This window comes from Melospiza melodia, chromosome 1 (genome assembly GCF_035770615.1).
Source record: "Melospiza melodia melodia isolate bMelMel2 chromosome 1, bMelMel2.pri, whole genome shotgun sequence".
Lineage (NCBI taxonomy): Eukaryota > Metazoa > Chordata > Aves > Passeriformes > Passerellidae > Melospiza > Melospiza melodia.
In genome coordinates, this window is record NC_086194.1 from 20305125 (window position 1) to 20328136 (window position 23012).

The 23012-nt window shown below is 37.3% G+C and overlaps 1 protein-coding gene across 1 annotated transcript in view; it reads right to left on the reverse strand.

Moving 5' to 3' along the window:
- Window positions 1-23012, reverse strand: part of MALRD1 (MAM and LDL receptor class A domain containing 1) — a 233366-nt gene that overhangs the window by 185103 nt on the left and 25251 nt on the right. Inside the window, exons 8-13 of the mRNA XM_063176389.1 lie at window positions 22470-22562; window positions 20048-20255; window positions 12448-12594; window positions 9470-9579; window positions 5657-5824; window positions 3589-3709 (exon numbers count right to left, since the gene is read on the reverse strand). Coding sequence (XP_063032459.1) covers window positions 3589-3709; window positions 5657-5824; window positions 9470-9579; window positions 12448-12594; window positions 20048-20255; window positions 22470-22562 — 847 coding nt within the window. The remainder of the gene's footprint in view (window positions 1-3588; window positions 3710-5656; window positions 5825-9469; window positions 9580-12447; window positions 12595-20047; window positions 20256-22469; window positions 22563-23012) is intronic.

The following is a 23012-nucleotide window of genomic DNA, read 5'->3' on the forward strand; positions in this document are numbered from 1 at the left end:
GCGACTTGGGTATAATAAAAGAGTCTTCAGTCATATAATGAGAGGAAAAAGAAAAAAATCAGTTGCCATATAGGCTACTTGTAATTAAGGCTGGTCTAGGAACACCTAGCTGGACATTTGTCTTCAACCAAAGGTACAATGTTGAAATGGAAACAAAGGCTGAATAGTTAAAAGGAAATATAAATGGCCACAAAAACCAGGTCTTAATTTTGTTGATTAAAAGCTACCACTTCACTGCTATCCCAGTGCAGTGAAAGATGCATGCAGCTAAATCTATTTAGAACATTTTTAATTAAACTATTGATTTGGAAGTGTTATTATTTTGTCAGAGAACAAATAACCTTTACCTGAATTTAAAAAGGGTAATGTGAAAAAAATCCAGACTATCATAACCCAATGCTGTATAAGGTATGTAATCATAACTAAAGCAGAAAAAACATCAAGTGAATTAAAAATGGAGTGTTTTAATATGAATAATATGAACAGAGAAGGAGTAAATAAATAAAAACTCTTCAGAGTTGTGCCCAGTGAAATGAGAAGAAGTAACAGACACTTGTTTTACTGCAAGGTTGATCAAACACTGGGACAGTGTGTCCTGGCAGGCTGGGTAGTCTCCATTCTCGTAGGTGTTTATTCACAACCCAACTCTGTCAAGCTCAGGGCATTCAGCTCTGGTGGTCCTGCTTCAAGCAGGGTGGTGTTTAAACACTAAGTAATCTTCAAATATGACTTCCAGCCTCAGCTGTGCTACAATAACATCAGAATTTTCTTTACTCTGGCCCACAAGAGGAAAGATATTCTGCTTAGTGAACACTCAATGGTAATTTCTGATTTTAGCTAGGCAAACTGTTATCTACTAAAACAAAATGTAGTTTTATATGTCAAACTTCTGTATATTTTGGATAGTAGTCTTTCTAAACACTTAAAATCTTCAATATTAGTGCTCTAACTGAAGAAGGATCAATGCTAAAATTGAAGAGAAATTGCATAGAAGCTGTAATTATTTCATTTACCAGCTAATAGTCAAATAGATCTTTGTTTATCTGAGCAACAACTCTCAAATCTCCAAATAAAAACCATAAAATATGAACAGCGAAATTGGATTATATTATTGCCTCTACAGAAATTTATGTTTTTAGATGCATAACAGGGCATAGAAAATAATTTGAGAATCTTGTCTACAATATTTCCGTCATTTGTGTTGAATGTGCTAGAAAGCATCATGCTCTATTTTTAAAAAGAAAACTTGCATTAAATAAGGCTCATTGAAACTCTTTTCAAAAGGCATCACAAGTTCTACAGCAAAGCTGGTGGTTCAAAGCAAGAGACTCATTTTCAAAAGCGTAAAGTATAACTGTGATTTCTTATGCAAAGCAGGAAACTGAATGAATCAAAAAGACTTTTGAAGCTGCATATTAGAGACCCTGAAACATTTCCAAGCTCCCTGCTGACTGTACAGTGGAGAGGGATTCTGAGATGCATCACCTCCCTCTGCTTTCCCACGTGTTTGTTTCCACGCAGGGAAAGCCCAGCCATGTGGCCCTGACAGGAGTCACAGCTCAGCCAAACAGAAGACGCTGACTCTGCTTAAATTGTGTCTGTGACCAGGCTCGTGGTACAGCTGTGGTACCACCGTGGCACCTTCCCATCTAAAGTGTATAAAGCATACAATTTGAATGCAAATCTGTGACCAGTGCATTAGAATTATAAAATAAAATACTACTTTTTAAGGACCATCTTCTACTAAATAATTAATCAAAACCTTTTATTCTGATTTTAACGCTAAGACAGAAATAGTTGCTACAGAAACTAAAAGGGCAAAAATCACAGAACAGAATCAAAGTGAAGTAACTATTTCTCGAGAGCTTTTACTTTTAATTAAATTTCAAGATTTATGAGGTCATGAAAGCATTGCAAATAGGACAAAGGAACATAGTCACAGGAGCTTAACAACATAGATTTCAAAGTTTTCACTTACGGCACATGGTTTCATCATGGTTATTTGGGCAGTCAGGCTTAAAATCACAAAATTTATCAGGCGAAATACATTGCCCATTCCCACATGAAAAAAATCCCTCTGGACAGTAAAAAGGTGAAGCATTAGCATCTGCAGATTCTCTTTCCCCTTTAAAAATCAGAAAAAGACATGTAAGTAAACCCACAAGTATATAAAATTATAAGTGCTTTTTATCCTCTTTTAATATAACAACATGCTCAGCACAAGGTACAGATCAGCACCTATGCAGTGTACTAGGTTATATCACAGCTGATAAGAAGCACAGCTGATCTCAATGTCTGATGGCCTTAAAATAAATCACACTCTCTACAATATTCAAACTTGCATGTGAAAAGTTATCAAATACACCTTGGTGTAACAGAGCCATGCTCCTGCTCAGAGGCAGAGGCTGGTACAGCTCCCTGCTTTTCCCTGGGAAGCAGGTGCAGGTTTTGCACCAAACCTTTCTGCTGTAGCCATGCTCTCTCTCTGTGCTCAGGTCATAATGCAAGCTGCAAGAAGCCAAAATTGGGTGCTGCACCATTACTAGCCTGTACCTCAATTTAGACACTAGAAAAAAACCCAAATTTCAATGAATGGGGAAGAAAAAAGCCAGGGTCTACTGGTTTTTCTTCAGTAGATTTCTGGAAAGTGAGTAAGTGAGAGGAATGATGAACAGCTTTTCATATTCTTTAACTTAACTTTTTAAATACTAATATTTCTATCCAGACAGGGATTAAAAAAAACCTCCCTTATAAAGACAGTATCTTTGTGATTAATGGGTAAATGAAGGAGTTGCAAGGAAAATAATTGAAGCAAAAAAATGTTTCTCTAAATAGCGCAACCCCACTGTATATGGGGATCAGAGAAGCCTTAAAAACACAAAACTGAAGTTCTCTATTATGCCTTTAAATTTTTGGATATTAAATTCAGATACCTAATGACTATAACTTATCAACATCACCCCTGGCTGCAGATGTGCCCATGCCATTTTTCAAAAGCAGCTGTTAGCATCAAGAGGACCACAACCAGCAGTCTGACAGGTTATGTTGTTTTATATTTCCATCCATTGGCTCTTCAAGACTGCAGAGTGTGGATACAAAAAGGAGTTTGGTGGGCATTCATTATGTCAGATATTTAGCAGTAATGATGGGAGAAACCTTTTGCCCTGAGGGTAAAGCAGCAGAATTTGCTCTTTAGTGCAAAATTTATGCTTCTGCCTCTGCATCCAAACATGAATGTGAGCAGGTATTACACAGTAAGTGGTACCAGGAAATTCCCACCAGAGCTCACTTTGCAGAATTAGTGCAAACTTCTCATAGCAGCTAATTTGTAACACAAGGATGAAAGCCTTCAATATAGAGCTATAGAATGGTTTGGATTGGGAAGGACTTAAAGATCATCTAATCTGCCATGGGCAAAGACCCATCCAACACAGCCTGGAACACTTCCAGGGAGATGTCTGATTACAGCATATGGACTTTTTTCTCAGATTATCCTCTACTTTATAAAAATTAACTTCAAGTTATCAGTAAATCACAGTTATATATAGCAGACATTGGGGAAGAGGTATTGAAAACCATGAAACTTGCCTTCACTTTCCTGGCTGACTCCTGGGAGTGATCTATTCACAATTACACATTCCCCTGTTATACTGATATCATCAATAGCAACAGTAGCATTTGTTGTTAGAATAGTGCCTCGCAAGATAATCTGTAAAAACAGAAAAAAAGTTAATTCATTAAAGGTGACATGATAAAAAGACACAAACATACACACGCATTTATTTATATATTCATTTATAATTTCTGACCTCTTCACAGGAACTAAATAGCTTCTACAATCAACTCTGAACATCAGCCAGGAAAAACTACAACTGAGATTTGGTCAGGTCAGAAATTTGCTCCTCCACTGTCAAAGCCATAACTATTTTTGCCTAGGGAAAGTTATGCAACCCAAATAACCTTGCTTCAATCAAAACTGTTTAAAGTCATCACTATTGAATGAATGGTCTTCCTGGTGGAACACATAAAAATTATATCTTCTTAAATTAGCTATTCAAATATGATGATTTACACCAATATTCAATTGTGTTCATCTATACTGTGCCTGATGAAGTTAGCAATGTGGGGATAGATTGTAGGGATAAAGGTAGGGATTGCTTGAAGTACCTGCACTGTCAGCCTCACCTCTATGTCAGGACAGATCATGGAACAGATCCTCCTACAAGTTATGCTAAGGCACATGGAGGACAGGGAGGTGGCTTGAGACAGCCAGCATGGCTTCAACAAGGGCAAATCCTGCCTGACCAACCCAGAGGGCTTCTACGATGAAGTGACTGCATCAGTGAAGGGCTATGGCTCCCATATCTGGACTTCTGTAAAGCCTTTGCCATGGCCCCCACAACATCCTGCTCTTAAATTGGAGAGAGATGGATTTAATGGAGGGACTGTTAGGTGGATAAAGAATTGGTTGCATGGTCACATCCAGAGGTTGGTGGTCAACAGCCCAGAGTCCTGACAAACATCAGGGAGAAGTGATGCCCCTCAGGGGTCCATGTTTGTACCAGTGTCATTTAATATCTTCATTAATGTGATCGAGTGCACCCTCAACAAGTTTGCAGTAGTGCACCAAGCTGAGTGGTGGAGCTGACACGCCTGAAGGACAGGATGCCATCCATCCAGAGGGACCTGGACAAGCTCGAGAAGTGGCCCATGGGAATCTTATGAGGTTCAACCAGATCAAGTGCAAGGTGCTGCCCCTGGGCTGGGGTAACCCCCAGTGCCCATCCAGGCTGGGGATGAAGGGATTGAGAGCAGCCCTGCCCAGAGGGACCTGGGGGTGCTGCTGGGTGAGAGGTTGGACATGACCCAGCCATGGGCACTCACAGCCCAGAGAGCCAAATGTGCCCTGGGCTGCCCCAAAAGCAGTGTCAACAGCAGGGCAGGGAGGGGATTCTGCCCCTCCAATCTGCCCTAGTGAGAGCCCAGAGTATTGTGTCAGGCTCTGGGGTTCCCAGCACCTACTGGAGTGAGTGTAGAAGAGGTCACCAAGTTGATCAGAGGGAAGCAGCACCTCTCCTGTGAGGAAAGGCTAAGAGAATTGGGTTTATTCAGCCTCAAAATGAGAAGGCTCCAGAATGACCTAATTGCAGCCTTCAGCACCTGAAGGGAGCCCACAAGATGGAAAGGGACTACTTACAAGGTCATGTAGTAACAGCACAAGGGGAATGGATTCAAACTTTAAAAGAATGGGTTTGGATATTGGGAAGAAATCTGTGACTTTGAGAGTGGTGAGGCTGGAATGTTACCAGGAAATTTGTGGATGCCCCATCCCTGGAAGTGTTCAAGGCCAGGCTGGATGGAGCTTTGACCAGCCTGGTCAAAAAAAAGGTGTCCTTGCCAATAGGGGTTGGAACTAAATAATCTTTAGGGTCCCTTGATGTTTGTTACTAAAAGTTATTCTAATGCTTAGAATACTGAAACAGTGGCTATGCTCTTTAATAGATGGATCTGTGGAAAAAGTTGAATTAAATTTTTTTTCATATGACCATTAAAGAATAGAAAGTCTCTTTTTATATTTCATCATTAAAAGTAAGTTAATCCTAAAGGCCAAAGTAAGATATCTTTTGAAAGCAATGTAAATGTGATGTATAGTTACCTGAAAAGGTAATTTCTCAGCCACACTTCCTACAGGTATATCAATTTTTTTCCAGTTCATCTCAGGCAATCCTGAAATGTCATGTAATTTTTCCAAACTTCCATTTAATGTAGTCCTCTTAAAGACAGAAAGCTGGGAATCTTGAGATAACCAGTACCAAAATCTAACCTGTTGAAAGATTTTTTAATGAAAAGCTTAAAAAAATACATAATCAATCTGCAATAAAGTAATTACAAGTAACATATGTACATCATAACAAAGGAAGACATGATGGGTCTAAGCACAGACTTGGCATGAAAGATGGGGATATTTGAGATCACAGAATGCTGAGGAGCAGTACCATGTTAAAAGACAAAACTATATTTAAAACTAAAGCTCATTTTTACAATTTAACTTTTAACTTCTATGTATCAACTGATGCAGACTAAATGATATTACTTCTCTTAACTTCTTTACCACAGTAAGCAACTAGAGACTTCTCAAAGATTATTTTTCTTAACAAATGCTGAATATATGACAGTTTTATAGGCATGTTAATCTCAAAAGAGCAATCACTGAGATTCTTGTATGAAGGAAACCTTATGATCTGTTATATCCAAAATCAACATAAATAAATACAGAAGACAGATTTTCAAAATCTATTAATCTCCTGGAACAAGCAGATTGACCAGTATATGGGAGGAAAATACAAAAACTGTATGTGGGTGAGACTGCTTGTGAGGCAGAAAAGATAAGAATACAGTGAGAATCACAGTTCGCTCCCTTGCAATACAGAGTAATTTAATAAATTTAATTTATTTTTTGTACTGATACATTCTTTTTTTAATAATACCCAGGCAAAAATTCAGCTGAGAACCGAGGGAAAGAAATAAGATTTTCAAAGACTAATTTTTTTCTTTCCCCCTGAGTCCTTCCTGCTTCTCTACACAAAGATCAAAATTTCTTCAACTGCAGTATCCTTACTTCCCTGCAAAAGCCTTGATATTGATAATACTTGTCTCTTCATGAAAGTAAAACAAGGGCTGGATCAGTCATGCAGAAATATTCCTGTTAAAACACACTGCTACTTTTTAATATCATCTAGCTTCAGGTCTGGCAGACTCCATCTCTCAACATTTAATTTTACCACCTCTCATGAAAATCAGGTCTTACATAAAAGAGTCTTGATCCTTATTAATAAATTGAAATACTTTCATGTAACTCATTCCCCCAGCAAAAAAAGCTTAAGAAATAGAAAGTAGCAGGTATACACGCACTTTCCAAAGTGAGGTGTTGGAAGAATTACACTCTAAAAAATTTAGATGGCTTTTGTCCTTCCAACACATTTTCAAACAAATTTATGTTTTCATTAAATAAGAAATAATGTTGCCTTCCTTCTTTATGTCTACATGACCTACTATACAATGACTACTGTGCCCATTAAAGAGCCATAAACACAGAGCTGGGACTAGAAATTTGCTTCTACAAGCGCAAAACCTTGAGCCAAATGAAGATGTTTCTTAGCTTACATCTACAAAAAGAAGCTGCAGAAAGGAGTTACTTCTAAGCTTCAATTAACCAGAAAGGAACAATATAAATCTGTTACCCTTCAACTCAAACATTTTTTTTTATCAACCGGAGCTAAAGAACTTGTAAAGCTAGCAATAAACATAGATCTCTTTGTGTAGATCCTTTTATCCTCTCAGTGGGATATCCAACAGAGGGCATCATCTCACATTAATAGGCAGACAGCATAACACATCCTAGTGAGCAACCCCTGCTCGTTGCTCTTTCCCAGAAATAAAAGTCTGCAGGGATAACGTGGCAGAAAGCCAAACTTCCCGTCCTCAAAAACACTCTCTGACAGACACGTACCGTTAGGTAAGAACTTGCTCTAGCTTTTGTTGGATCTAAGAATTTTAAATTCATTCAATACATGCATACTTATAACAAAACTTGTTTCTTTTCTGACTTTGAAGTCAAGAAAAATATGTGCATCCCCACTGCATCTGTGTTTATTTTGAATGCAGACCAAACTCTGCAATAGATCTTACTAGAATAATTCATTGATGCAGTATCAGTGGTGCCCAGTTTGCCTTAAGGGTTTCTAAGATAAATTAATCTGAATCTGAAAGGTGCTTATCTCTCCAGCATCAAAGTCAACAAAAGTGAGATGGAGCTGTCTAAACAAATGTGCTGTGAGCACAAAGGCTGTTGGGTGTCCCAGGAGTTGTGCAGACACACAAGGCTTCTGTGGGATGGTTCAGGGCTTCTGAGTTCCTTGCAGCAGCATTCTGCTTGAGTTTATCCTGCATCTCTTTTATTTCTGACCTTCTACAACACTAAGAAATCACGTGAAGATTAAGAACTGTGAGATTGCCTTAAGGGATTGCAAGGAACCGTTCTTGAATTGTTTCAGAGGCTTCTGCTCCTCAGCTGCAAGTGGCAGCTATTCAGCTGAGATCTGGTAACTCGCTGATGTGCGTAGTCCGAGTGAGCTGCAGTTTCAAGTAAAACAGATTTAGCTAAGCTAGCACTTGTCTCTGGTCCCTTCAATGAGATAAAACCTAAGAAGCCTAGATCCTGCTGGAATAAAATTCTGCTACTTGTTGGGGCTTCTAAGTGCTGCTCCTTCTTTTCTGACTTTTTCTCTTTTTTATGAAAAAAGTTTTCTCAAGTGGAATTAACAATTTCTGTTCTACATTGAGCCTTAAAAGTTAAGCAACCAGTCTAAATTTCATTTTGTTTCTTTAGAGCCTCTTTTTTTTCACAGAACATAATAAAATTATTTTGGCAAGCTTTCTCTGTCTTTTCCTTTTCTTCTCTCTGACTTTTTAAATGAGAAGGGATTATACAGTATCAGAAGAAAATCACATCATAACTATACAACTTCTCCCAAGTAGGGCATAAGCATTGAAAAGTTACAGAATAGAAAATAAATTAAAAAAAAAAAAAAACTTAGGAAAAAAGAAATTAAAAAAAAAAGTTATAAAACTGAACCATGTATATTAATTTTATTCAGTGGCCAAAAGGACAAATAAAAATACAGCTGTGAATGTAATGAATAGTTGCTGTTTGTATTTAATATATTTCTTCAAGTTTTGTTTTAAAAATTACAGAATATTTTTGAAAATTAAAACTGTCTAGTTATAAAAGTGTATTTTCATTTTTCATCTAATACTTTTCTATTTTTTTGTCCCTCCTGATTCATTTTTTCCTGGTCCCTTTCTAGCTTTTCAGCTCAACCACTATCCTGGCTGGTTTCTTTTGCATTCATCTGTAGAGCCACAAGACACCTGACAAAAAACACATATTTCAGAGTAACTCCCAAGTGCTGCACTGATCAGCTTAAAAAGCATTCTCCTCAAAGCACGAATTTAAATTTAGTGTGTGTCTGGGGTATGGTAGCTAGTTCTCTCTGGTCACACCAACACAGCCTATGTACACAGTGACTTCAAACCATAGATGTCCCATTATAGACCCCTGGTTATGTGACTTTTCTGCCTGCAGACGACAGAATGGCTGTTTGATAGAGCCCTGTTATCACTGTCCAGATACCTTTGCCAAAGTACACAAAAACCTGGAGCATGTCCTGAAATCAGAGTCACCTGCTGGGTGCTTTGAGAAAGAATAGTAATAATCAGATATAAAAATTTGGCAGCAAAACAGTAAAAAGTTGCCTTCTCTGTCCTCTCAAAGCATTAGTCTTTAACTGCTTCCACTGGTGTTGAAATAGAGCCCTCAGCAGCTGCACTTAGAGCATGAGGAATACCCGACCTGCATCAGCTGAGGGATAGGGCACAAAGACAGGGACAGATCATATCAAACTGTTACCTGGCAGCAGGAGAGCCCAGGGGCAAGCCTGACAAGGAAAGGGCTTCCCAGGTGAGACATGGCTGTCTCTGTGCTCCTCTGGTGTGATCCACTGAAGTAAATAAATGATCCTGTAAACAAATTTTATTTTAAAGTAGGAGAAATATGTCATGCTCCAATGGCAAATAGCTACCCCAGAGAGGTAACTACATGCTTCATGAGACACATAAAGCTTATTCATAGATTAAAACAATCTAAACTGTTTTGCCATCAGTTCAGTCTCTGTGGATAATGAGGAGGGTGTCATAACAGGTTGTGACAAGCAATGTCTATGTGAGTAAAGACAAAACAGAATTGCCAAATGCTCCTGGCTCTTCCCTCTTGTAAAATTGTCATGACTGATTCCAAAGACAAGGAGAGAGGGAGAAGGAAATAAAACTTTTTGGGCAGCCATTGTTGAGACTACCCTGTCAGGGTGCCTGCGAGCACATAAACCCAAGGAAGTGGCTACAGAGCCCCTTGAAGGCAGTTCAGGTGCTGAGAGCATTACTGTGCAGATCCACTGGATGTATTTTTTATGTGCTTTCTTCAAGCAAAAGCTTTAGGATCTCCAGCCTGAAAACACTGCAAGTATTACCCATCACCTTCACACATTGCCCATCAACTCTCTGCACAGACTGGGGAGAGCAGAGGAGCTGCAACCCAGAGAGCCCTGGAGATCAAGCAACGGAGACCTCAGCCAAGATCCCTAAAGGACACGTTTTAATTGGCTTAAATATTGTTTCAAACAGAATTTAAACCAGAAATTATTTCCTTTAGGGTACAGTATTCACTCTCATCACAGCCCAGCCACTTTTAAGCATGCTAACAATGTTACAGACCACAGGAGCCAATGGAATAAGCTGTGTTTTCTCATGGGGTCCACAGACTTGACATTGTTGTCTGTGCTAGTGGGGATGAAAGCTTAATTAAAGATCTAATCTGAACTCTGGCAAATGCACTGCATTTGGATTTGAACTACAGCAGATGTGCTTCAGACAAAGGTAGGGAAGGATAAACATTTTCAAGGGGCCCTAAAGCAGCATATTTTGAATGCCGTCAGTGCTGCCTTTGCTGAATACTGAGACTTTTTTCATGAAAGTCTATGCAAAACAACACTAAAGGCTCAGTCTTTTTTGAGCATTTATATTACACATATTGCCTTACATCTTGGAAAATCAGCTATTGTGCTGCCACAGTCATACTCCTTAGCCACTCATTTCCCATGGATCTGTAATGAAGCCAAGGTCCAGCCCCACGTGAATAATGGCATTGCTTTAGCAAGGTTGGCACAAAGAGGGGACCATTCCAGCTCCCTGTACAAACTGGAATGCTGCATTCCACAGCATGAGAGAAGCTCCCCTCATTGGAATGCAAGGGTACTTCAAAGGACCCTCTTTAATTTGCAGCTGAGCCTCTGCTGTAGCCTTGTTAAGATCTTCATTAATCAAAATTTGCTACTGCCCTCCCCAGGAGAGAAGGGAGATGACCACTCTGCGGTACTAAAGGAACAGTTGCAACCTGAATGATGGTGATTTAATGTTGGCAAAAACTTACTCAGATTCTGGAATCCTAATTCTGAAGTCGTGGCTGTAGCAGGCACAATGATAGATTGGTACAAAACCACCTCAGAAGTACCTTTTCAGCTAATTTATACAGACAATGCAACATTACTGGGCTTGAGAGGTGGGGCATAGTAACCTCCAAATCTGCTTGAGGCTTCAACCTGCAGCAACACTGAAACAAGCTTGTAAAAATTCAGGTGTCGAAGCAAGTGAATTGAAGCAGCCCATAGCTCCACATGGGTGATGTTAATGTGGTACTGAGGCTGCCAGCAGCCTTCCTTCTCACCACATTACCCCTCAGACCTCACCAGCAGCTAGAGCAGAGAAGGACACAGATCAGTGCACCCTTCTGGAGCTTTGAGAGTTGGAAACCTCCAACACAGCAGTGTTAACTTAAAGTGCACTAATGCAGACCCAGTCCCACTCTACAGAGAAAATAACATGAAATATCAAACAGGGGCTGAGAAAAGTGTGTAGCAACTTTGGTGCACTTCATGACATGAGGAGCAGTGGATAAAATATGACTGTTCATTTAGAATCATTCTATAGCAGGCACACACCTCCTTTACCCACTACTGTCGCTCAGGTCAATTTTAATCCTGAGGTTCCTATACCTGAGGAGGAATACTTAAATGCCACATTTCTTTAACATGAGCCTGTAAGAAAAGTGTGGAGGTCTGGCTGCAGATAATATACATAATTAATTAAATCTAAATTAAAGGGGCTCTAGACCAGATTTTAATCTTATTTCCACTGGAAGCAGTGCAATAGATACATTTTAATAAAATTAAAGTCACAGAATACTTGTCAATATTATTTGACAATGAAAAACATGCTTAGTAGTTTTATTTTTATGGAGTGTGCTATAATAACATTTTCACTTTGGAGAAATATTTTAACAGTCCTCTTCTGGAATAAAATGGCTTTCCAGCTGAATACATTGTATGGGAAGTATAGGCTGAAGGAAGGACAGCTCTTTAAAGGAAACTATACTCCCTCTATTTTTCCCAGACAATATGGATTAATTTAACTGCAAAAAGCTGTTTGTCCAAATAATGCTTTCAAGAGTGGCCCCTATGTGAATCTTGGGTAAACAATGGTTATGATATGCACAAAAACGTCAGCTGTCAGTTCAAAGCTCAGTATCTCAAAAAAACTGCATTGAGTCTCATACCTCACTGATTGTGCCAGCCAAAAATAAGGGTTACCAAGACAGAGTAACTAGACCACAGCTAAAAAATATTATCTCCAACAGAATGGCTTTCTGTAGCACATTACCTGTGTTATTTACATACAGCATGGCATCCATTTCAAACCAGATTTTATTATCAGTCTGTGACCATTCACAAGTAGGAATTTTCATGACAGAAGGAGAAAAATAGTATTAAGTCTCACCATGGCCCATATTGTTTGCATGACCTCTGCCAGGGAGTGCTCTGTCCCAGGGAGCCTGTCCTTTCATTATGCTCCAGTCAGCATCACCTTTGCTCAGTGGCTTCCATCCACAAAGGTCAGTCTCAAAATCACATAAGGTGTAATTAGCTGTGGTAAGAACAACAACAGAGGATCAATAAGTTAAACTTGATGCAACAGTTTAATGCCGCAACTCTGACTGTTTTGTACTTAGATGTATTTAGAGTGTTGAAAAAGCAAAAATATGTTGCAGGTTATTCAGAGGGATAATTAGCTCTAGAATACAGGTAAGAGGTTGGGCAGGCCCTTCCTTTCCTAATCAAACTCAGAACCATGAAACAAACTACCTATAAGAGAATAAACATAGTAAAGACCTGTACATAGATTGCTGACGTATTACAAAATAATATTAAATATTTTTAAAGAAGAATTGCACCAGTAATTTAGTTATGAACATGTGAGAAAAATCAAATGCATTTAGGGCTTAAAATATATGGAAAGCAAAGATGAATTAAGCTTTCATTTAATTTATTTTTGAAAATGAGATTTAAATTTATCAATTATTCAGATTGCCTAGAAATTTTTATTGCAAAGTGAAAGACGACTTTGTCAGTTGGTATGGATTAGACCAATTTAAATTGTATAAAAATTTCACACACTCCTACATTGATTGAGTACAAATAATTATTTTGATAGAAAAGTTTTATACCCAGAGTTTTCTTTCCTGGTCCAGAACAGCTTCCCAAGGCACTACACTTAACTCCTGGGGTCACTTATTGCAATTGCAACCATTATTTTAAAACTGTATTTGTCACTTTCTGCTCCCACAGCACATTTATCTGATCATATCAACCTCAGAAAAGATCATACATATTACTCCAATTTTAAGACTGTACAAAATCAAAATGAAATGCATCTTTATTTAAGCATCATTGTAACAAAGCTAAATAGTAAAAGTTTCCCAGAAATATAGAGGTTATTTAAGCAGCTAAATCTTAAGGTAGAAAATAAACCACAAATATGAGTGTCTCTTACCTGGCTTCACCATATATATTAAAATTTGATGGTACATAGTTTTCTGTTTAGTGCAGCGTATTTAGTTTAAAATGAAACTTGGCTAACATATTTGATTAAATTTTCATGCTTTTCACAAGGTATCTTTTTAATTAGACTTCAATTGCTAGTACATTAAGGTTGAATATGCAAATTGATATCCAAGACTAAGCTGTTTTGGTGATTAATACTATATCTAGACATTTTGCTTTCCTTAGCTAAGCAGTCTTGAGAGAACCAATGTGACACAAAAAGACAAACATTCTTTGCTTAAATATCTCTGTCTCCTGGCCTCCCTAAACCCCACTAAACTGCAAAAATAGGTGACTGCAGTGCCTGCACAGGAATACCCAAAAAGACATGCATAAATGACCCTGTAGGCACCAAAGAAAATGAGTTCAAATAATTGTTTAAATACGAAACTAAGATCAAGATAGTACTAATAACTATTATATTACAGCTCTAAAAGGTATTTAGCATGGAAATATTTTTTAAATCAATGTTGTCTTTTAACTGGAGGCATTTGGGACCAGATTTTGTATGATCAGAGCCCATCACTTCCCTTGCTGTTCAACAGGATGAGAGGTGTGGTGAAATTAGCATTTCTCACATTGGTAGCCTGTAGTAAAATTCCTTCTAACCCTATGGATATAGAAAGAAATGTATAAATATCCCTTTTTAGGCTGAATATATAAGCAGTGGGGGGGAAAAAAGACATGCATCCAGAGCAAAACATGATCCCAAATGAAATTGGTTTTGTCCAGTCATTTTTACAAACTTTATTCAAGTCTGAACACAATTGTAAAGGTAGGAAGACAATTCATGGTGGTGCACTTTGGGGTGTTTTTTGGTTGATGTTCAGGGTTGGGTTTGGTTTTTGTTGATGATGATGTTTGGTTTGGGTTTTTTTCTCTTGGTTGGTGGAGAGGAAATAGAATATGGCAATGATCACCATACTTTAGATACTAAATGTTTTCTTTTTACTCCACCTTTCACTTGAAATTTACAGCTCTAAACAAGCACCCAGTTACGAAGAAACACTGACCAGAGTCAATTACCAAACCCAAGTGTTGCCCCTATATAGTATCTGGAAGTGATACTTCAATTTAAAAGTGTAAATATGTTGTAGAACAGCTGCCCTTCAACTTGAGTGAAATGCACTTGTCCAAATTAACAGTCAAACTTAAACTTTATCCCTACTTAATTCTAAAAATTTAAGGGTTACTTGTAAATATTTAATCAATCTTGAAAGAAAAGTTCTGCACTTTGGCTAAAACCCAAATCCAAGTAAGAGAGTTTTTCAGTGTGTTTTTTCGTTCCTCAAACATCAATCAACCTTAAGAAGTGTGCCTTTCCTATCAAACATTCAGCATTTTTATCTGAACCTTCAAGGGATTATGGATAATCTTTCACTATCCATAGTAGGAAAATAAGTGACTGCACAGCCTATAGTTTTTGAGCAGTCATGCTGCAGTTAAGTTTGACATAGAACTCTTTTCTGATATATTTTGTCCCTTCCTACTGGAATTCTCAACACCAGAGCTTATGTTTTATAGATCACTAGGAAGATTTCAATGGATTCTAACTGCAGATAGGTTTTCAACATTTTGAGTGGAAAATTAGTCAGTTCTCAATTTTAGACCTTTATAATTCAGCAAAACAGAAATGGAAATAGAAAGGAAACGACAACTTGCTTTCATTTTAACAGTAAGTAAAATTTGATTTTTTTTTAATTCATGTGAATATATCAGTATGGCTTACTTAGTGAAGGAGTAAATTTTTACACCATTTCTACAAAATCCAATGATGCAGCCAGAAAAAAAAATTGTTCCCCAAAAACTTTTTGAGTTTCAAGAATAACATAGGCTACTAAAGCCATAAAATACACTGAAAAGATTTTTCAATTAATACAATCAGTTTTCAACATATTCAAAAGAAACAAAAAAAAAAAAAAACAACAACAAAACCAAAAACAAAACAGCAACCAGAAACCCCCCCCAAAACCCTAGGAAACAAAGCACATATTTCAAGAGTATAGGAGTTGAAATGGAAATACTTTTTCTTTGACTAGCTTTATCTATCCCATCTCCTCATGCTCCTCCCAGGGTAATAACAAAGCAGTTCTGTTAACTAGGCTGGGTTATCAGCCAAGTCATATTCCTTCAGCTTTGCTAGGCTGCAAGTGCATGAAAGTTTCCAATCCTGCTCTGAGAGCTCAACCAAATGAGCACAAATGGGGACGCTCAGCTGGTCTCTCCATCAGTTGGTGTCTCCTTGAACACCAGTAGAGAATGAGGAGAGTGCTCCCTTCATTCAGTATGGCAGCGCCTAAGTGTCTTTGGAACTTGAGGTAATAACTATCATTATGAACAGAAACCAAATAATGTCTTTGCCACTAATATTTTACAGTTTCAGGCTAACATTTAATGTCATTTTGTGAAAGCGAAGGGTTACACATTTACCTTCTTTCTAAGTGCCTGTGCACTTTCCCTACCATTTTGTGATTAATTTTATTTCCCTAGAATTTGTTAAAGGATTAATACAGAAGTATCCCAGATGGCCACAGATCATCCAGCCTGAACTTCCTCATGTCATAAGTCATTAGACAGATGACTCATAGCTCTCATAGGTGAGGAGGCCTCACATCCCTCTGAAATGACTCAGTTCCCTGGCTTAGGGTTGAGAGAGTTTAAGAGAATCTCATGTCCACCCTTGCTCTGCAGAGGTCAGGTTTGCTTGGAGCTGCTCTGGTGAAACACAAAGGGCTGCGCAGTGCTGGTCAGCAGCAAAATCTGTGAAAATAGAATGGGTGTAGCTTCCTGTTCTCCACATGCGCATACGAGATCAATGAGCAGAGACTCACAATTTCAGGCAAATTCAGTCTCACAGGAAATGCACCAATGTTTAGTAAAACTAATGTTTCAGACTAAAAAGTTCTCTTTCCACTTCAATGTTGAATGGTAATAAAAATATTTGTGTCTGTGCTCACCTGCTGTGGAAGGTTGCAAGGATTGGCAGTTGTAAATTGCTATACTGTAAATGAAATGCTGTAAAAGCTACATGCCTTTAAAATTATACAGGTTTCCTTCATTCTACATATTCCATATTCATAAATTATACAAATCCTATGAAAAGCTAAGAATATTTAAGGTAATACTAGAGGTGTTAAATTAAAAGCAGAAGCAGTGAAGATGGCTGTTTTAAGAAAGTTTCTAATTAAGGTAAATGGAAATGATCCTCTTTCAGAATTGCCTGTAGGATGACCCCACCCCACAATAATTTTGAATTTACATGGATGCTGATGAGCAGGTAATTTCCAGAAACACTACTGCATCAAAGTGTGATATTACCTGAAAATAGCAAGTGCTCCCTAGACTTGTTTCCAAGCTGCTAGGACTTCTAGCAACTGATTCATTTGTATTTATGGGTTTATAAGTATTGTGCAGGTTATGTATAAATAATGTAAAATAATAATAAGTATAGCGTTTGAAATATTAGTTTTTTGACACAGTATTTACTTAGTTTATATTGGGTGGGAAATAAAGAAAAGGCACCACCATGAAAGAGATCTTTATAATCCTTTAAATTATCCAAGTCCTGCTTCTCACTTTCTGTTCAAATATATTAACTAGGTTTTCATAATTTGTTATCACTCACTGAAATAAAAAAATTAGAAGTGATCACAAACAAGAGCTGTCAGAAAAGACATAATGAAAATGCAGAATTTAATAGTAAAATCTGTACTTTCATAACTTATCACTCCATTAGATTCATAGATTTTAACAACTCAGATAAAGATGGTTACTCATATGCATATGTTTCCTAGACAATTTCCTAATTTTTGAGACTTTTAAGTCTCCTAGACTTAAATATATCTTTATATAAATGAGCAGAGATTAAACAGAAAGATTAGGAAGAGTTACAAAATATTTATGTGCTTGTTCTTGTAGTAAATTGTGTTATTACAACACTACCCATGTCAAATCAACATGACCAAAAAGAAACTTTATTTTTAAATTCCTTATTATAAAGAAAAAAATAAATTCTTAAAGGAGGGGAATCCTTCACATTAAGTACCAGTTGTCTGCCATTGTTTTTGCTCAATAGGAAGTCTGTCAGCTCTTTCAGTACCTGAGAACACTTCAACAAAGGAAACTACTGAGGATGTGTCCAAGGATAGATGCTAAAAGACCTAATAAAGACTATAACATGCATCTCTGTACCAGACAGGAAATTTTACTGAAAATCAATATAAATGAATATAGTGAACTCTAAACATCATGGAGGACAATATCAAGATTTTGTGAAAAGTTGATATAATGGGAATAAAAGAACAAAAGAAAAAAATAAATAAGAATTTTTTTCTTTACACTTTTTTTTCTCAATACTGTGAAAAGTATCTAAAAGATGAATCCTCTAAGCTGACTAAACTGCTGAGTAGTTATATTCCATTAGGGCCATCTTTCTTGAAAAGGAGTGTGGGAAGCATGCAAGACAATATTATCCATTAAAATGGGCAAACTTTAACAATAGTTATTGTTATTTTAAAGATGGCACATTTTTGTGTGCTCTTTCTTCTCAGCCAGTAGTCAGAGAAACTAGCAACTACTATTGGCACTTATACTCCAGAAAATAACCTGTTTCCACCCTCTTTTTGGGGATGAATATACTTTTATGCACTGCTCCAATAAAATGATACCTCTTCAAACTGTGAATACCTCAAAACATAGTTAAGAAAACAATCCCTATTCCTCAGTTTCAAGTGAGTGTCATATTTTCTTTAATTTGAAGAGAGTTAGTGGAGAGCCAGCGCCAGTAGAAAAACCAAAGTCAATTGCAGAAGCAGCAGCAGAGAATGGAGAACTAGGCAGAGATTTTGAAGAACATTTTGCACTGATCATTCCTTGTCCCAGCACCATAACTCTGGAGATTCCACAAAGAACAGTGTTGAGACCGTCGGGTCATTCTGACTTTTTCTTCTTTGCCAAATCTCCGTTTTTCTGACCCATCAACATCACCACGACAGAGGAAATATTTCCAAAGATTCTACTGTGATCTTTAAAAGACTGACTAGATCTAGGTAATTTTTAATCTTTTGTTTACCTAACTTAAATGTCCAGTGTCTGAGGCACAGGCCTGTAAGTGTTTGGAGTTATCTTCATTTTTGTCTTGTGTACTATGATTAGAAGCTCCCTTAAATTGCTACAATTATGTTTCATGATCCTTTGAAATCTAAAAATTATTTTTTTTATTTCCAGTTGCTCTTCACCACAATGAAGAAAATTCTTTTTCATTGTTATGAAGTGGGATTGCTAAATTGCTGAGAAATAAAGTCCAGCTTTGAAAATACAATTCACTTCCATTCCTCCCAAAGAACTTACAAGGGCTCTCCACATTCTTACCCGTGGAGGTAAGTACAGACACAGAGACACAGACACAGCATAGGGTCAAGCCTTGTAAAAATCAAAAAGAGCTCTCAGAGAGGGAGGCCTAACAGACTTTAATGTTTGCTTAGATTCTACCCACAGATAAAACAGTATATCCTTCCTATTTAAAATGTGATTTCAGCATTTGCACAAGTTACTTGTTTCAGAGATAGTTCCCACATGGTTCTTTAAGTAATTGAAAAAAATTAAGGATTCTGACTGTGAGTTTAAAAAATGGCATGCAATCACAAATATTTCCTGAAGTCTCATTGAGGAATTAGAAAATAAAATATTATCAATGTTTTTAATCCTGCTACATTGAGCAATACACAAAATTTTAACTGGCTCCTCTCAGCAGCAATATATATCATCACTGGTATCTTAAATATGTGCATGTTTTAGGTTAAACACATATTTAAGTGTTACTACCACAGGCAAACACACATACTTATGCATGCCCTATAGTATAAATTTTAGAAGTGATAGGGTCCCTAAAGACGTTTTCACTTGGACATCTAAAATTACTTAGAATTATTACAGACATTTTTTCAGTAATTTTAATTATTTTCTTTTTACTCTTGATTGTACAGTAGAAACTGTAGCTTCTAAACAAACTTACCTTCAGCTGCAAATATAAGGGAGATGCAGCTTCTGAACTACATTTCTGTGCTGATTTGTATCATAGTGCAAATATAATGTCACTTAATGCATTTTCTGACAGTAATTCACAAAGAGTCTAAATTAGAAAACTGTTCAGAAAAAAAATCCCAAGGCAGATTTCATTCCCTTGCAAATAAGGGTTATAAAAGTGGTATACAGGGAATATATTTAAGCAAAAACACAGTAAATGTTGTATTTTAGCAGGTTATTAAAAAAATTACCAACTGTATCTAAAATGATGAGGCGAGACAGAGGAACACATAGCAATGGAAAGAAGAAAATGCTATGAACATTTTTTTTTTACCTGTATGCCATTAAATATTCTGGGGAAAAGAAGCCGTAGAAATTTAAAATATTTTTCGAGGGATTTGCTGAACAGAAATGTTTAGGTTTCACAGCCCTGCTGAGCAGGCTGCCCCCCTAAAGCAATGGGGTTCACTCACAGCAGGTGGCTGGGTCCTCATCGCTGCCACCAGGGCAGTCCCAGTGGGAGTCACAGGCTGATCCAGGGGCCACGGGCTGCCCATCCCTGCAGGAGGGTTCTTCCCAGGAGCACAAACCTGCTGGCTCTGATGGTGCAGCATCCAGGAGCTGGACGCCACTCATGCAGATGAAACCTGCCCTGCTCTGGAGTGCTCCTTTAAACACAAGCTGTCAACAAAATATTTGTGTCAACAGAGAATGGAGTGAAACTGATTTTATTTACACAAAACAGTTCTAGGTGTAAAAAGTGCTTCGTAATTCCCATTGCAAAACTGTGATAAATTTCAAACCAGAATCGGAAATTTTGTATGGATATCTCAGGTTGAAATTATGGAAAATTTATGTTGAACTTTGAAGAAAGAATTTGAATAATATGCAAGAATTTGAATAATATGCAAGAATGAAGTTTAAAAGAAAAAAAGTCTATCTTAAAGAAAAACTCCTGTTCTCATAAATATTTAGCTAAAAATTAATAATGCCCCTGTATTTTAGGAAGATGTCCTGAAATCTAATATCCTAAAGACTCCATCCTCCTTTCTGAAGTGTCTTCAAAAGCTCATTTTGCAGCTCCCCAAGAGAAAATTTCCACTTACAGCTGTGTAAATTGGGCTGGGGACTGTCCTCAGACATCAGCTGGCATAGCAGAGTTTTAACAATTGATAACTGTTTCATCACATAAAACAAAATGGATGCACCTAGTCTCTGCTGTGGGAGTGGTCCCTGCCTGCTTGCAATCCTGGAACTGTTCTGGGCACAGGATTGGAGGTGGCTGATTTGCTTAGGTCAAACCTTTCTAGGAACCATGCCAATGTTTTAATTATTTGGACAATCACATGCCAATCCTGAGCCTGTGCCTTCACCCTGCTTATTTTACTGCTATTGACATGGACACAGAGATTCAAGGAGCATTTCTCTCTCTGACAGAGTTGCCTTGCTCTGAGCAGATTTAGCACAAGCTGATTTATAGCAATGAAATTCCAGAAGAGCATCTGTTGCTCCTGGGCATGGTGCAGCCCAGCTCTGCTGGCTCTCAAAGCAATGAAATTATCCCATTTGTGCTCTCAAGGTTTCTTTTACCTGAGTTAGGGCAGTGAGCAGGAGGAAGAAAGCTTGGATTAATCAAAAAGATTAGGATGGCAATAAAAGAAAACACTAAGAAAAAAGAGCAGGAGTTGGAAGAATAAATAAAAATGGATTTGTGGGTTTTCCCAGACTGGGACATGACCAAAGTGTGAGTCTCAGAAAGCAGTTATGTGCAAGGGTCAGAAAGCACTGTGTTAGAGTGTCTGACTAAACAGAAGAAACTGGAACAGATCTGATTTGGGGCATAAGCAGAAGGGTCTAGCACACTCCCCAAAGCCTGGCAATTAGGTTGGAGTGAAATCTCAAGAGGGATTTTTCTTTCTAAAACATGAGTTATATATGTCATTGTCTTCCACTAGAGAAAATGTCTTCAAAATGACAAAAGTCATCTAATGCTTCCATGCTCTCTCTATCAGTTCAAAAAACAGAATGCTGTGCTGAAAATACAAAATAAGCACAAATATTAAAATAGTATGTTTCCTTCCCTAAGTGCAAGGGATCCTTGCAGTTTTTGTACAAGAATACACAGTAGGCTTCCTACTTATATACATACAACCTAAGAAGATGTTTATTTTTAGATACTACAGATAAGTTAATTACACATCTGCTTGTTTATTCAAAATTATCCTCGTGGGAAAAGGAGAGACAGGCAACAACACACCCTTAGATCCTACTAGCTTAGTGAAATGCATTCATTCTAACATCTGTCAAAACATCAATTCCTGCAGTGGGCTTAGTTTTTGTCCTTTCATAGAGATTATATTTTCAGCTGACTGCTGAAGCAGTACAATATGATGGTTACTTACAGAAGTACAAAAAATTGTAAATGGAAAGTTACTTAAAATGGAAACGCGTAAATTAATATAAAAATTAAGTAGCTGCAATTTAGCATTTATCTTTATGTCTGAACTTTCAAGGAAAAGGTATCTTCCCAAACAGTGGTTTACATAATTTCACTGAAGTTCCACAAAGATCATTTACATCATCTCACTTAACAGTATAAATACATTTAAATGAGTTGGCAATTCCTGACTTGGCCTCAGATGACTAATTAGAATCAGATGAGATTTTTATTCATTTTCTTGCATATTATTCAAATGCAGCAGCTTCTGTATGTCATGTTTGTGTAGATATTTTATTGAGATACAGCCAGAGATTTACTCATATTGAAGCAATGGAAAAATAGCAAGACATTCAATATATACACCATTTAAACAATTTTTTAGGCTTTCTAGACGATTTACAAACAACAAAGTAAACCATCTTCAAAAATTGAACACATGCCTTTTTCATTCATACCTTTATATTTTGTAGCCCTGTTGGTAGCTGTATATTCACTTTGACCCATTCCTTCTTAGTCATGGTGTTGCTTTCCCACAAGACACGCTCCTCCTGTAAAATGTAGAAAACAATGTAATAAAGATAATTTTTGTTCCTCCAGAAGTTATCGAGGCCAGTTTTCATAATCCATCTTTTCATCTCCCAGCTAAACAACCAGCATATACAAAGTTGCTCTATGTGAAAAAATACAGTTTCTCATACTCACTTGCAATCTGTGCACTGAGGTCTAATGAAGAGAGGGGAAATAACCCGTGTTTTTTGTGACTAAACAGACTAATAATATAATTGTCGGGAGTTGAGTTGGTAGAATTAACATTAATTAATATGTAAATTAAGCCATGTTATTGCTGAATTTAACAATATGTTTCCATGGTGTTCTCTACATAAGCTTCCTTTTCATAAATAACTGCTTATATTATGTTGTGTAATTAATTATATTTAGTTCTCTTGGAACTGAAGTTTGGGTCTGCCAGAATTACCCAATCAATTGAGCTAATTTTT